This window comes from Amaranthus tricolor, chromosome 5, assembly GCF_026212465.1.
Source record: "Amaranthus tricolor cultivar Red isolate AtriRed21 chromosome 5, ASM2621246v1, whole genome shotgun sequence".
Taxonomy (NCBI): Eukaryota; Viridiplantae; Streptophyta; class Magnoliopsida; order Caryophyllales; family Amaranthaceae; genus Amaranthus; species Amaranthus tricolor.
In genome coordinates, this window is record NC_080051.1 from 26564019 (window position 1) to 26579420 (window position 15402).

Consider the following 15402-nt stretch of genomic DNA (forward strand, 5'->3'; position numbering starts at 1 on the left):
TAAATTGAAGTCGTTTCACTATGAGACCACGTCAAAAAAATTAGTGAACTTTTTTTAATAAATGAATTATAGACTCATGTACCCACTTTGCCTATTTTCTCCATTTGGGTCGTTTAACTTTAAATTATTATTATCGAATTTTTAAATTTATAAAATTTTTAATTAAAAATATCTTATGTCATTGTCGGAAAATAATTAATTAAATTTTTATTTAATACTCTTATTATCTTAAATTTATTAAATTTTAAATTTGCACCACTTTCATTATAGTATGTTTATCAATTTTGCATTTTTTTTTTCTTTTTTAGCAATAGTAGTTATTTTTTTTAATCTCCCCATAAGTTTATTGTCTCTATTTTAATTACTAAATTAGAGGATCCACTTATTTTTTAATTTTTTTTTATTTCTCCAACTTAATTATCATTTCTACTAAATTTCACCAAAATACAATTAAACATTCTGATAAGAACATGAAATATTCAATAAAGTAATTTAATTTACTTATATCATCTAAATTATTTTTAGCTTCTTTAGTCTCCTACATTTTTGTAAAACTCACTCTTAACATGTTTAAAATTATTCAACTATTAAATCAATTAAATTCATTAATGTTAGATTCATTAGTAAAGCCTTGTTTTCATGAATATCACAAGTCACAACACGCCGATTCGTCACGCTTGGATTATTATTATTATTATTATTATTATTATTATTATTATTATTATTCTTAATTTATTTAGAAAAGAAAGTGTAGAAGAAGAGCCACAGCCCACACGTAAGAGTAGGATATTGATCACTTGGTGTTAGAAATTTCTCGCATTTTGTTTTTTCTTTTTTGGAATTAAATTCTTGGCATTTGGCCTCTGCTGCTACTTGGATATGAATGAATTGAGAGGTGTGATCACTGTGCCTCTCCACATCACCATCAAGAAACTGTGATTTGTGGTGGGAAGATTCCTACGCCTACATTTCGAACTAAAAGAATTTGGGCACGAATATGATATGTCCGCAATCCACTATCCGAATCCTAGTTTGTACGGGTTACTGACTTAATGACTAACTTTGTTTACATGTGATACAAATGCTAATTTGTTCAAATGGAAGAAAGTATATTTAAAGGGTACAAATGTCAATCTTATCACATCCTTTTTTTTAGTCTCTATTATCTTACAAGAAATATTCTTTTTGTCACTTAAAGCTTGCCCAATTTGCCAGCAAAAACTCCTACAAAAAACGATCATAAGAGACAAGTTCTAAGAAACGGCGCAATATTTGAAAATATAGATTATACTAGATCTCGTCTAACGATTCACTTGCACCTTTAGAACATTCGAATCGTACAAGGCCTCTTTAAATTGAAAATTTTCTAAACGTAATTTGAAAAGGGATTGTATAAACGATAAATTAGTCTCTATCATTAAGGGATTAGCGATTGTCCGGCCTACATAATTAGTAGCTACGAGATGGAGGAAGTGGCTTCTCAAAAAATAACACAAAATTACACATTTTCGGTTCAGGATTATCGCGAATCATGATCAATAGGAAGACCCGTTAAGAATGCCAGCATATAAGGAGAAGTCGACTTCCCAAAAAGAGAACACCAAAAAGGAAGCTTTTCCAAAACCTTCTCTGCTTTTGGTGTCAGCCTGTTGACATCAGTTCTAAGTTTTATAAGATATTTCTGAATGTCATCGTCCGGGTGTCCAGAATGCGTGGAATTATCGAATCGTTGCAGCGTCAGGTCGAATTTTGTAGGAGCATTCTTTCCACCAGAAAACTGAATGACATGCCAGCCACCCACACTACTCTTGTTGCCCATGGTAATAAGCTCTTCGGGATCATCTAAGACTGAGAAAAAACCGACATGTCAGGAAGGGAAACACAAGCTCAATGCAATAAGAAAATGGAAATCTAGAGGGAAAAACAATAGTTCTAGGATTCCATCATTGCTGCAGGGAAAGAAAATTAGATAACGAGAAAGAGTTGCGGGTTTACGAAGTTTGTTTTTATGATTATCAAGACTCGAGAGTGTCAAGGACTAATTTATACTCCTCCGCCCCCTGAGTTTGATACTAAAGTTTAGTGGATAGGAACATGAGACAAAAATAAATATAAGAAATTAAAAAAGTGATAGAAACCATTTTCATATAAAGGAAATTCACCAAATTAAGAGGGGCGAACAAAATGGAAATCAAAGCAAACTTAGGGGGACGTACAAGTACATGACAACTGCAATACACATTTGAAAAATTGTACTATAAGAGGATCTGAGGATGCAACGTTTTCCTTCATGTTTAGATGATTTTAGCTTTCTCCCTTCCTAGTTAAAATAAGTTCATTACAAAATCTTCGAGGCTTTTAGTCTTGAAAAGGTATATGGGTGTACGACCAAGTTTCAAAGGCTTTAAAGGTTTTGAGTCACCTTAAAGATGTTTCGCACTTTTAAACAAAGGTCTTGGGTCGAGTAACAAAGCAAAAAACTTAATATAGTTCAGCGAACGGAAACAGCTAAGGTCAATGATATATTTATAGAATATAGTTCTTGAAATGTGTTGTACATACCTCTGAATTCAAAATCTGCTACTTCATTGGTATTGATAGCCATTGACCATCTTTTGGAAACTCTAGTGTCAATTGACAGTTTAGTCACTCTTACATCTGTTTTTGTGTCGCTCTTAACTTCAATTTTAGGAATATCAACGTCGCTCCATCCACTTTCGGTACCATCATAGGTCAAACAACCATATTTCACAGAGAAGGTAACAAAGTCGATAACCTTCTCTGTACCGCATTCTAAGCCCTCATTGATTTGTTCAATCTCCTTGTTTAAGTCTCCTGGAGTTGAGGAAAAGAGCGACACAAATGAATTAACGTCTTTTGCATTGTCATATCCTCCCATTGTATCCACAACATGAACAACCTGAGATGCATACAAAAAATCATTTAGACATCAATTTAGTACAGGCGCTATTTGATAGCATAACCTTAGTGGCAGAAGAGAAGTGCTAATAACAATGAAAATTTGAAATTCAGACACTACAGTAGACACAAGAAAGTGATCATCACATTTCCACAGAACTGATGATTGAATCTTCTATAATTCCATACTTAATAAATGAAAAGGTTTCTGCTGTAAAATAGCCTAACAATCGGAAAAGGGAATTTTGCTTAAATCTTGCCATGTCCTCAATTCTGGGGTATTTCAAATAATAGAAACATTATTTTAGGATCAACTAATAACCAATAAATAATCAGCAAGAGCTTTTAAATTGAACGGGAACTTTATTAAAGTTAAGGAACATGTATCAACGACCGTGTCTTTGCATTGATATCTGCATGACAAGCTCATGCAAAAGTTCATCAATATAGGTAGAGTTCTATGTAACAAGATCAATCAAAGAGTCATATAATAGGTCAAAAACGCATGGTCCTCGCATTGGTTTTTTAATTCACCTCACCATATCTAACATTTGGATATGCAACTAAAATTGATGTCGGAAAGAAAACTCTGATCATCCAAATGCCTAGTTGAGCTCATTGGTTATAGATGGCACTAGGGTGAAGGGTAGTTGGGACCAGGGAGGGCATGACCTCCCCAGCGTCCCCATAACACATTCTTTCAACGAGAAATCAGCAAAATTATTCATTTGGTCCCTAGCATACACTAGTATGACCATAGGAACGAAGCTCTCTACTTGGACATGAATCCCCATGACCAAACCTGATACGTGCTCAAGTGTCCAACTCAATCCTTTAAAGAAAAATCCCAAGACTTTTAACCAAATTGAAGTATTTAAGAGTCAATGATTTGACAAACGGTACTTGAGATAAAGTGAAGAATCTAAGCATTAGCAATGAAGACAAACACTATATCAAACCCTGGCCAGTGGCACCTACCAGCTTTGAAGGATTAAATTCATAGCATTAATAAATAGGAGATAACCTAAACACTACATTTTATAATCCTAAATTTGGTGAGTGATTGTCAAGTATTGTTGCTAGGTTGATCAAAAAAGTTTTTAACAAATCCTTCCAAAAATCTTAATGAATGATGACTAGCTTCTTACAATTTTCTTCAACATTAAAGGATGAGGGAAGGTGAGGGCTAGGGGACACCGAGAATCGAACCCAGGTTCCTCCTAGAGAATGAAATACAAGCTCCAAATGAGACAAGATCCAATGCTCTCCTTCCACTATTGTGAAAGTAGCCATTTAGAACATAAAAGTATGCAACATTTTTGCCATTGCATATCGCTACTGTTTAATTGTATCCAGAAATCACAAGAAAAGGAAAAGGACTGTAACATATAGGATAATAATGAATTTCTTAAACATCAACAGTCAGTCGTTATATAGTATGAAAATACATAAATGCAGAGTGAAAACTAAGATGAAGAATAATGCAGTAATCACATGTAACAGATGTTTCTCCATCACTTCAAAATATGCTGAAGATATGTAGAAAGTCAAGAAAATAAAAGCTTCTCTGTTGCAATAAGTAGTCAGTGACTTACATTCACAGCTCTAGCAGTGTCAGCAGTATAACTTGGAATAAAACCAGACCATATTCCAGCGAGAGAGAGGCCAAACAAAGCACAGCTCACCAGAATGAAGGACCTTTTAGCACCTAAACATTGAAAAAAACATAAATTAAAAATACATTTTTATTTATGAATACATCTGAAGAGAAGTTTTGACAAATCACATTTTCATGAATTGATGGACATTGGACAATGAAGACAGTAACATTTCGAAAAGATGCATGCTGAAAGCAACTTAATCGACTTTCGGATTAACACAAAGCCCATAATTGAGAAAAAAAATACAATCACAATCATGGTTATTAAAATCACGATTCTGATCTACGATTCTAAGATTTTATGATCCAAAAATAAGCAAGCGATTCGAATCGTAGGTAGAATCGTAAGTTGGTAAAATCTTACGATTCTAATTAAAATGAATTTATAGAGGTTGAATCATAACATGATTCTATGATCCTATGATTTAACAATTCGATTCTACAATAACCTCATCCCACTATTTCCCAAACAACTACATGAAAGAAAACACTTGTAAAAACGGAAATAATGACGCAAGTTGTTCAGGAAGCTCTAGAGCCCCAAATATAAATGGTAAATAATTTTCTTTGTGGTTACGATGGCGTAGATGCATGCCCAGATGATCAATGACTTGTTTGATCATCCCAACTCCTGAGAAGATCTAGTTTTAATGCATTAAATAAGAATAAGTAAGCAACTATCGAGTAAAGCTCTGCACTGATGGCCAGGCAAATTTAAGTGGACCATCAATGATTTAAGGTCTACAGACTAGTAGACTGTAGACTTGCACGATCAGTAACGTAAAATTTTTCTATCTTACACAATGCTTGTTTTCTAATTTCAGTAAATTATAAACAAATGTGTCCAACACTTCTCATCATTTGCATGTTTCTGATTAGCATTATTCTCAGGCCTATGAAAATTTCCCTCTTTGGGTACTTCGACGACTCATTGAACCATTTCTTAGAGATGGGAAATTGAATCTTTGTAAAATTTCTCTACTATGAGTTTCATTTGTGGAGTAAAAATGAGGCCTTTGTGTTAAATAATGGCCCATTTATTATGGATTTTGAGCTTACCGTTCCGTGAAACCCCATTAATTTGTGATTTAAAATCATGGAGTTACAACCATTATAAGTTGTTATTCAAACATATTCGCCATTATAGGCAGCTCCAAGTACAAATCACCAAGTTGGCTTCCTCATAGACTTTTAAAAAAAAATCGATAATAGTTGCCCAAGTTAAATTTGTCCCATCTGGAATTCTAGTATCAAGTATGTGTAATGTGTGGTGACACTACAAATTTGTACTCATTGAGAGATATGAAACATGAGGGTGGGTTTGAGTATTTGATCCTAAAAGATCAAATGAAAAAAGAATAAGAGATGATTTGAGGAGTTGGCTCAAAGGGGAAACTCAGTTTGGGGAAAAAGATATCAAAGTGGTGTGATATAAAATTTTGGTGGTCGAGGTGAAGCTTATTTAAGGTCATAGTCAAACTATGGTCAATTACACATGCATAGTGTTCTCCTAAAATAGCCAGACATAAAGCTCAAGAACTTTCTTCGTTGTTCCTTCCCCTCTCAACTGTTTAAACACCATGATGGCATGATGGTTATTTGGGCTCATCCAAAATAAATTTAAAAAATGCATTACATAAGCTACGTAACACAAAATAATAGGTGGCATAACTAGTCTTCATAGGTATGAAATTATATGCATATTTCAGAACCCTAAAGCAAAACAGACCTATGTTTTTCAGATTTGGGAAGTCATAACAGAAAAGTGTGTCCAAAGACATATCCATACCCATCATAGACTTATCTGTATATATCCTTGTAAAACCTTTGCTTTCCTAATTAAACCAATGAACATGAAACAACATGTTAAGAATCAATAAATGGACACAAAAAATATCACTGACACATTTATCATTTTCCTCATGGCTTTGGATATTTTCAAGTATAACAAGTCTATATGAGAAAGGAAATACAAAGATAAGTTTTTCTGAAATATTCATCACACCACAACAAAATGTCCATAATTTTCAACATACCTAAGCCACAACAATTCAATACTGTGTCAATTTAAATAAGATGCAAGAGATTAAGAGCAGAAAACCTGAAAGGTGGGTGTAGGAGAGTAGATAAACCAATGTCAAGCACACAACAGCCGCAACAACTAATGACACAATTACATTTGGCACCCACTGAGGAACACCCCCAGGATTTCTGCATAGCAATTAATCGACACCATTAGCAATTTTTGAAATACCTGATAAACATATAGTAGTACTACAACATTATTTGATATTTAATTTGCAATATGCTCAATAGTACTTAGACATTACGTGTTCAATGTAAGTTTTAAGTTCTGAGATCAAATGGACTCAAAGTTTGCGGTTGACCCAACTCAAACCTAAAGACAAACAACCAATTATTTGTCAAGAGTCGTAGGGAGCTGAAATGAGGTTTGAATGTATAAAGATATCCCCTCCGCCCCCATGAGTACAACAATTTTTATTTTGAACCGTCTCTTTAACATTGTAACACTTCCATTTTGGATAATGTCCCCACTACTTTCCTTTAATTCTTATCCACACATGTTGTCTCATTTTCTCTCCCTTTTAGTCATGTCCAAACAATTATAACGTCCCCATTATTTTCTTAACATTTGTCAAAGCCTCAAAGGTGTGTTGTAGCATACTCAGGGGACTGAGGGACTAATATGAATGAAACAAAGTTCAACGAAAAACAAAGATTACTTAAAGAACCCATTATGCATAACTCTTAAGCATAAACGTATCACCTAAAGTGGTCTAAAGTTGAAAATTTATGACAAATCCACTAACTACAACTTTTACCTATCAAGCCGTACAGCAGTCCCAATGAGCACACCGATAATTCGAATAATAGCACCAGAAGAAACTAAGAGTGGAACTGATAAAGCCATAAGCAAGGTTACAATCTTCATTGGCTTGGGTAACCGAAAGGGAGTCAATGTTGCTTCTAATAACCCATCTATATGAATATTTCAACAATGTTAATTCAAAATATGAACATGCAAAGACAATTAACAAACTGAACACCTTATGATTAAAATCATATTTCAGTTAAATGATTGTTTTAGCTCTATAACAGGTACATATGATAAGCCTAATTATAGAGATGAGAGAACATAACTTAATCTTTAAAAGAAAAGAGTTTAATTTGAATTCTTCTGGTAAGATTATAGCAAAAAATTTTCCAATTTAATGATTGAATCACGTTTTCAAAAGCCCTTCATTTTTGAATCTATATGGATATGCCAAAACAGATCCATGTTACAGAAAGTCTTTCATTTGCTTTCTCATTACACAGGTCCAGCATTTACCTTTTAAAGAGGAAACCACTTACATGAGAAAGCCGGTGTAACAAGCCAAACTAAGGGTACATATGATGAACCGACTTTGTAATAATGTGCCACCCCCAGAATAAGTAGCCACTGTACTGTTCCAGATTTAAAGAGCCATCTTTCTGCCTCTAATCTGGCCAAATTGGCTTGAACAGGAGGCAATAAAGTCTTATTTCTCTGTGCATAAACATGAGACATATACCTCTCAAGCAGGAGAAAGCCAAGATGTTGACCAGAAAATGCACCAAGAAGTGAAGGGAAACCAAACAAACCGATAACCAGCCATGGACTTGTAATATAAGGAACTGATACTGATAATGTGCTTGATAGTATGAACGCCACGAGACTTGAAAAACTTAATGAAAGCACCCACATGAGGACAACACTCAAACAGGACAAGGAAAATGAAACTAAAGCTGGATAACCTCCCATAAACAACGACAAGAGCCATATTGATAGCGACTGCAAAATTACAGAGTTGTGCATCAAATTTGCAAATTTCTGACGATACACGATCATGTAAGTCCCCTGATAAAAGTCATGGCACAGGTAATTATCAGGACTTGAAAAGTTAGCATCAAGAATATCAAACAGAAGAAAAAATTTCCACAGATTATACCAAAATATCAAAGTATATGACAGAGTTCTCATCAGTATTTTCCGGTGCTCGAGAAACATCGTCTTTTGCAAGATCGGATGAAGATGCTATGTGACGCAAAAACGCCAACATATTTTCTCCAAGATGCTGAAGTGAGCCAGGCTTTAAAAGCTCCACTTTGTCATTCTGCATATAAATACTATCACAATTAGAAATTTTTAGTATATATTTCTTTCATCAATCTAGAGCTAATTTACAAAAATCTTAAGCTAGGGAAATCAACTGAAGAAAGTTCTGCCCCCATCGGTTATCTAACCAATTGGGAATGGTGGGGTTTTCTAACCAAATGCATCAATAATCAAGTGGCTATTCTTAATTTAGACGCATTCCTTGTTGCTAACAAAATTATCCTTAATTAGTTACTCGAATATAATATAATAGAAATATCCTAAACCAATCGAGGAACAAACTGAATGTCTATAAACTCCAAAAATTAACCACCAATTTAACTCAAAAAGAACTTAGGGAGCTCACTCCTTTTAATTATAGATCAAATACATGAAGTTTCTTAAAGCTTGTCTCGTGAGTAATGCCTATCCCGAATGAAATGGCAGCCGCTCAAATACTCCCATAATTCTTGCCTGTTTTGTAACATTTGACTTGCAGTCACAATGCAAAGGGTGGAAACACAATAAGACACCTGAAGCACTCGGAAATGAACCTCATAAAAACGAAAATATGTTAGACAGCACGCTAAACAAACCTTTGTGTGATACACTGCTGTATTGTCTATAAATGCAAAGTCGAGTCCAGAAAGACCGGCAACTTCCTGATAAACTTGAAAGTCTGTAGCAGATTTAATAACTCCTGAAGAAAATAAATCCTGCAGTAGTAAAGTAAATTACAACAGTATCCATGTTTGAAAAAGCTCATTTTTTAGAAGAGAAACAGAAAATAGTGAAGAATGTAACATCCTTTTCAACAAATGCAGAGTAAGGAGGTCACAGTCACACCGTAATTTACTGTGATGCCTCGTAGCAACACAGCGTTATTTTTATATAAGTTTATGAGTGGACATTAACCTTTCACCAAAAGCAGTTTTGTATCCGCCATATCACATAGGAAAACATTGGTTTTTCATGTAAGAAACATACTTTATGGCTGATATGTCATATTGGCGTATTAAAAAATATGCAATACTTCTAACAGGGAACTAACCTGTGCCATGATATGACCAGATGGGTATTTGGCTGCTAATGCAAAATTTTCAATAGCCCAAGGATGAGGCCCAGCCTGTAAAAAATGGTACAGTAACAGGATACATAAAGATAATCCGTAGATATCACATGAAATATTATTTTCAGTGGACACTGGCAGAGTTTGGTTTTAAAATAACAGAAAATAAGATTTAGAAAAGACATATTATGTAACCATGGCATGAAAACTTAAATTTGGACCTGAAATATATTGGCCTTTCCTCCAACGCCCATTGCCTCCAAATCAATAGCAACACGAACAATTTCACTCCAAGGATGCTGCATACATATACCAAGTTAACATTGCATATTCAAAGCTAATATGCCCATTTTATACAAATGGAAAATAAATGAAAACACAAGTCTTATTTAACTTTCAGCACATCAATAATCATGAAAAATGCATCCCTTGAGAACACATACAACAGCGATACCTGAGTAATGAAGCTATGAGCACCATTTAGACCCTCCTCCTCACCTGTGTTAAATAAGAAAATAACAGAACTTTTAAAGTTATGAGCCCAGTGTGAGACTCCTCTAGCAAGTTCCAACATGACAGCAACACATGAACTGCAATCACCAGCTCCACCCCTGAAGTACACAATGTTTAAGCAGACTAAGGATCAGAGAAAGTACTTTAGTAAAAATATGCGCACAACAATGCCAAAGCCCAGATCCAAAGATATGGGATTGGATACATGAACTGAACAAAATCAAAAAGAGGATCGTCGCTAACAATGATTATATAGCATTTGGTTCCAAATCCTATCTAGCAGACAAACACAAATGCACAATCATCTACAACCAAAATATCAATTTCAATGATCATCTACTTATATATTATAGATCAAATATATGAAGTTTCTAATGCTTTTGAAGATCCCAAATCTTCAAGTCAGTTCTCATTCTTGTAATCCAAGTCATTTTTGGTCCACCTCTTTCTCTTCTAACAACAATCCAAAAGCCTTAACATCAATCAAAAAAATCAGCAAGAGAGATTGTGGCTCAAACAATGCTAAAGTATCTAGAATCTAGTTAAGTGCAGCCTAAAGCATAAGTGTCGCCGTAGAGCCAGGGTCCCATCACAGAGATGTAATGTAGGAAAACCTTACCCTGCATTTCCGTAAGAGGCCGCTTCCAAGACACGAACATGTGACCATAGAGTCACAGAGTGACACCTAAACTGGTGTGCCAAGGATCCCCTTCATCTAGAATCTAATTAGCAAAAGATATTAAAGACTATACAATCATTTGGTAAACATAGCTTCATAGCATAGCGTAAGGCTCTTTTTATTGGAATTCGGCAGTCAAATTAGCACATAGCAATTCACTAAGAGACTAGGTTTGAAAGCTGACTGTCACATCTTTAACTTTAATCTAATAAAGATAGTAATATTCAATAAACCATAACGCATTAATATCCAATCATCAGCCTTTTCACCAAATCAAGACTACACCAAAAGGCTAAATTTATCAGCTTCTGATGAATTTTATCTACTCCGATTTTTAATTGGAAAAAAAAAAATACGAGCTGTCTATTAAATATAAAAAACTCAAACATAATATAAATTCATACGTACGTTGAGAAAACAGTATCAATGTGTGATGAAATCAAAATAGAGTTCATCTTGGCTTCAGATTCGTATCTGGGTGAGATCCTCAAAATGATATGATTCAGATCAGCGTAAACAAGTGATTTCCCAAAAAATAAGCCACCATTCATATTATTTGCACCAGCTTTGACATGAAATTCCTCCACCTCAACATCAACCTCCCAGTGAGAATTATTTCTTACTTTTTCTGCTGTAAGTTGCACATACTGCCAAATGGAAAAATAAACTGCTTAAGAGAATGAATAAAATGAGATGGTCAGTAGCACTAAGATTTTATGAAAAATGAAAAGTAAACTGATACAAAAGGATCACTAAAGAAAAAGGAATTAATACAAAATTCAAAAGAAACTTGTAAGGTGTGCATGAACAACCAGATAACACGAGGTACTCACCTAATTAATGATGCCCTTCCTCTCATCATAACCGCTCCCTCTTTTTACTCAACCCTTATACTCCTTTCTATGATTTCAAACAGCAATAATATCATTTATTCCAATCAAAAAGTACTCTTAATTGAATCTTATCCCTATTATTACTCTCATTGTTCATCACTAATAATAACCACGCTTGACAAAAAATAGACAGAGAAAATGTGTACTCTTTACCAACCAACTTTACCAGCAAACTCAATAGCTAAATAAAAACCACCATTTAGCGCAATCACCATGCTTATGATTTGTTATTGAATTTCCTATTATGTTATCAGACACTACCATCCATTATATGAGTCATTCTTATAGCATAATGTCAATCAGAACATTAATGATGTGTCAACTAATTCTGCTTTACAAAATCCATTTTGTGATCTATAAATAACCCTGGTACTGATGGCAATAGAGGAAAAAACTCATAAAAAGAAACCACTCAACAACCAAAGGTGGCATAAAATTTCAAGAAAAACAGGAATGACAAACCTGTAAAGCACGTTCAAGAGCATCTGAACCAACTGGATGAGGTCCCAGCTTAGCCAATGCCTTGACATGTTTCATGGCCTCTATTTCTGAAAAACCTCGTTTTCCAGCGTGTTCAGGAGATAGAGGTACCGGTAACGCCTCATGCTGATACTGATAAATACTCAATGTGCAATAGGCTATTAATGCACACACTGTCAGCATAACATAAGAAGACCTATTTGCACTCCGCAAACGGGTCCCTGAAGTATTTTCTTTGGCATCCGGTAAACTAGCAGTTTCATGGGCATCTTCACTGCCAAGGGCATGAACTGTTCCTTCTGATGAATTTTCATTTTTCTGCCTTTTATTTCTCTCCCGCATATTTATTGTCTGTGACATAATCAACAAAGGGATATCAAGATTTATATACAATATGAACTTTGTATATGTATGATTTCTTATTCAGAACAACATAATAACAACTTCTAGTTATAGTAATTGTTTTCACATCCACCATTTCAGGTGTAGATTGAATCTTAAATAATCCATTGTTCAAGAAAATTAGCGTTTTTAATAGTGCCCCTAGTTTAAAATTCAAATCCTACCTTTACCTTTTTCAAATCAATATCATACCCTTGTGGTTTTTATAAGTTCTATTTGCTACGCATATCACAAATCAATATTTTGTACTTTGCATTTAATCGTTAAAGAAAGCACATACACATAGACATAGTTGTGTAGAAGTATTCATATAGTTCATAATCACCAAAAACCATCCCGAAAAAAACTAATTTTAGACAAGAAATAAAGAAATAATGCAATTATTTGTTCATCTTCATCCTCCTCTTCGACCTCCTTATCTGCTACAACTTCACTATTTTCACCTCCACGTAATCTCATTCCACAAACAACCCTTAAACCAAAATAATTCCCATGAAATCCCTACAAAATAATCAAATGAATTGCTATTTGCATTTCCTTCTATAGTTTTCCGTTTCTATAGTAGCTTTTACTATAACCATATAAGAACCAAAAGTAATGGCAAATAAACTAACGTAAGATGATCAATTCACAAGTAACAAATAGTGTTCAAATATACTACATAATCCTATTATTACCAATTAAAGCTAATTGTATCCTCAATTCACAAAATCAACATTTATTAATAGAATTCACGAGTAAAAAATACTACCCAATTTTTTAAAATAACCAATATACAAGCAGCTTAAACTTCCAATTCATCTCAAATACAACAAAGTAAAGAATCATGTATTAACCCAGTAATAAGGACTTCCCCTATCACCCTTTTAACAGAAATTTGATTGTCATCATCTATGATAAGAATAAATTTCCTATCCCGCTTAGGCGCTCATCTATTGGATTTTCTAGCCTACTTTCGAATCAAACAATATATTAACACATCCCAAATTTTCAGTAATAAAATTATAGCCAAATCACTGAACTCGATAATCAAATTTATCATCAAATAGCAGTATATGAATCCAAATTAGATTATAGTAAAACCTAAAATTGGTTTCATAAGTACGTTAATTCATACTTTTTCATGAACTTTAGGGCAAAATTTGAAAAAACTGCAAACAATCAAAACAAGAAACTTGGCAGAATAATTGGGAAATTAATTACCAGAATTGTATTGTAATATGTACCTGGAAATTGGAAATATGTTCAACCAAGTTAATAACAAAAATTTTCGTATTAGAATTACTCCTAAAAAAACCCAATACCTAATTACTCCTAAGAATTTACTCCTAATAGCTTTTTTGATTTTAATCGACGAATTCCCGAAAAATACCAGAAGACCAAAAATGTAGCAGATGTTGTTAAGACTTAAGATGTTCATGTTGATAAAGTCAAAACGTAGACTTGTTATATTTTTTACTTTTTTTCGAGTAGTGTCGACAAAATTTATTTCACTTATTATTTGTTTTTTTATTATTTGCTTTTTTTTTATTATAGTATGAAAATATTGAGCTAAATAAGAAATTTTTCCTCCGCGGCTCCACACAATATCAAAAGAAGAGTTTTATATACTAATAATTTACATTATTGGATTATTTAGTCCTTATATTTTTCCTAGTCTGAAATACTTGTTATATTACGACTATTAGTACAATTTATCGTTCAAGCTTGCTTTATATATTATACTTAATATGTAAGAAAAAATCTAGTCAAGTTAGATTTTTTTTGAATCGTCTAATCGTTTTGTTTCATATAATTAACTTATTATAATTTTTTGACATATATAGTTCAATATATAAATGATTAAAACAACACATTGAATTACGTAAAAAATTAAATGTAACAAATACAATAAAATGAAGGAAATATGATATATATCTCATGGTAAGATGGTCTTATACAAGAATTTGTATATGGTAATTGAAATACCACTTTTTTAGTAATTAGAGTTTATTAGTTGTTTTGTTCGTTAGGACTCAGAGTTTATTAGTTGTTTTGCTTCTCTCATTAAAAAAATCTTGGTTTTTTTCAATTCATCAAATTCTATGTTTTCAACATATACGTAACTCATGATTATACGTGAATATGACATAACTATAAATTTATTGCCGATTAATTTTTGATAAATTTTTAAAAATTGCTAATGTTTTCACACAAAAATGTGACTACATCTAGGTATAATCGCACATATTGTGCGACTACTCCCTTTTTTCTAAAAGAATTATTAATATTCCATAAATTTAAGATAATATTAAATTAAAAAACTATTAATTATTTTTTAACAATGACATCAGATGTTAATTAAGAATTTGATAAATTAAATTCAATAATATGAGTTAAAAGTGACCCGCCTCCGAAAATTCACGAAGTACAGACTTGAAGTTATAACCTATTTTTTAAAAATCGTTACAATTAAGATAACTTCTTAAATATTTGCATAAAATTATTTATCTTGATATTTTTATGTTGGATCCACGTTCTATTTTGTTTTAATGTTGAAATTGAGTTAATAGAGTTTATTTTAAAAAGTCAATAGAGAATCCAATGAGAAATGAGTTTAGAGCAATTTTAGAATTTCAATAAAAAATTAACGTGGTGATTCACTAGAAT

The 15402-nt window shown here is 33.1% G+C and overlaps 1 protein-coding gene across 3 annotated transcripts; it reads right to left on the reverse strand.

The window, feature by feature from the left end:
* Positions 1-1297: 1297 nt before the first annotated feature.
* LOC130813955 (uncharacterized) lies at positions 1298-14192 on the reverse strand. Of its 3 annotated transcripts, none has more exons than XM_057679896.1 (14): positions 14058-14192; positions 12334-12702; positions 11387-11625; positions 10241-10397; positions 10008-10085; positions 9769-9843; positions 9314-9433; positions 8572-8736; positions 7955-8480; positions 7423-7579; positions 6681-6790; positions 4515-4627; positions 2563-2920; positions 1298-1848 (listed from the first exon to the last, which is right to left on the reverse strand). In XM_057679896.1, exons 2-14 carry the CDS (start codon positions 12691-12693, stop codon positions 1520-1522), a joined length of 2787 nt encoding a protein of 928 aa, XP_057535879.1. In that variant the 5' UTR covers positions 12694-12702; positions 14058-14192; the 3' UTR covers positions 1298-1519. The 3 variants fall into 3 exon arrangements, with proteins under 3 accessions (XP_057535879.1, XP_057535877.1, XP_057535880.1); XM_057679894.1 differs by having other exon boundaries at positions 13980-14178; XM_057679897.1 differs by having other exon boundaries at positions 13957-14177.
* Between the last annotated feature and the right edge of the window lie 1210 nt (positions 14193-15402).

Excerpts from the sequence above, each read along its gene's own strand:
- LOC130813955 (XM_057679896.1), bottom strand. The coding sequence starts at position 12,693 with ATGCGGGAGAGAAATAAAAGGCAGAAAAATGAAAATTCATCAGAAGGA. Across the intron at positions 9,844-10,007 it reads GAAAGGCCAATATATTTCAG|GCTGGGCCTCATCCTTGGGC; the intron begins GTCCAAATTTAA and ends CATTTTTTACAG. Across the intron at positions 8,481-8,571 it reads TCATATACTTTGATATTTTG|GGGACTTACATGATCGTGTA; the intron begins GTATAATCTGTG and ends GACTTTTATCAG.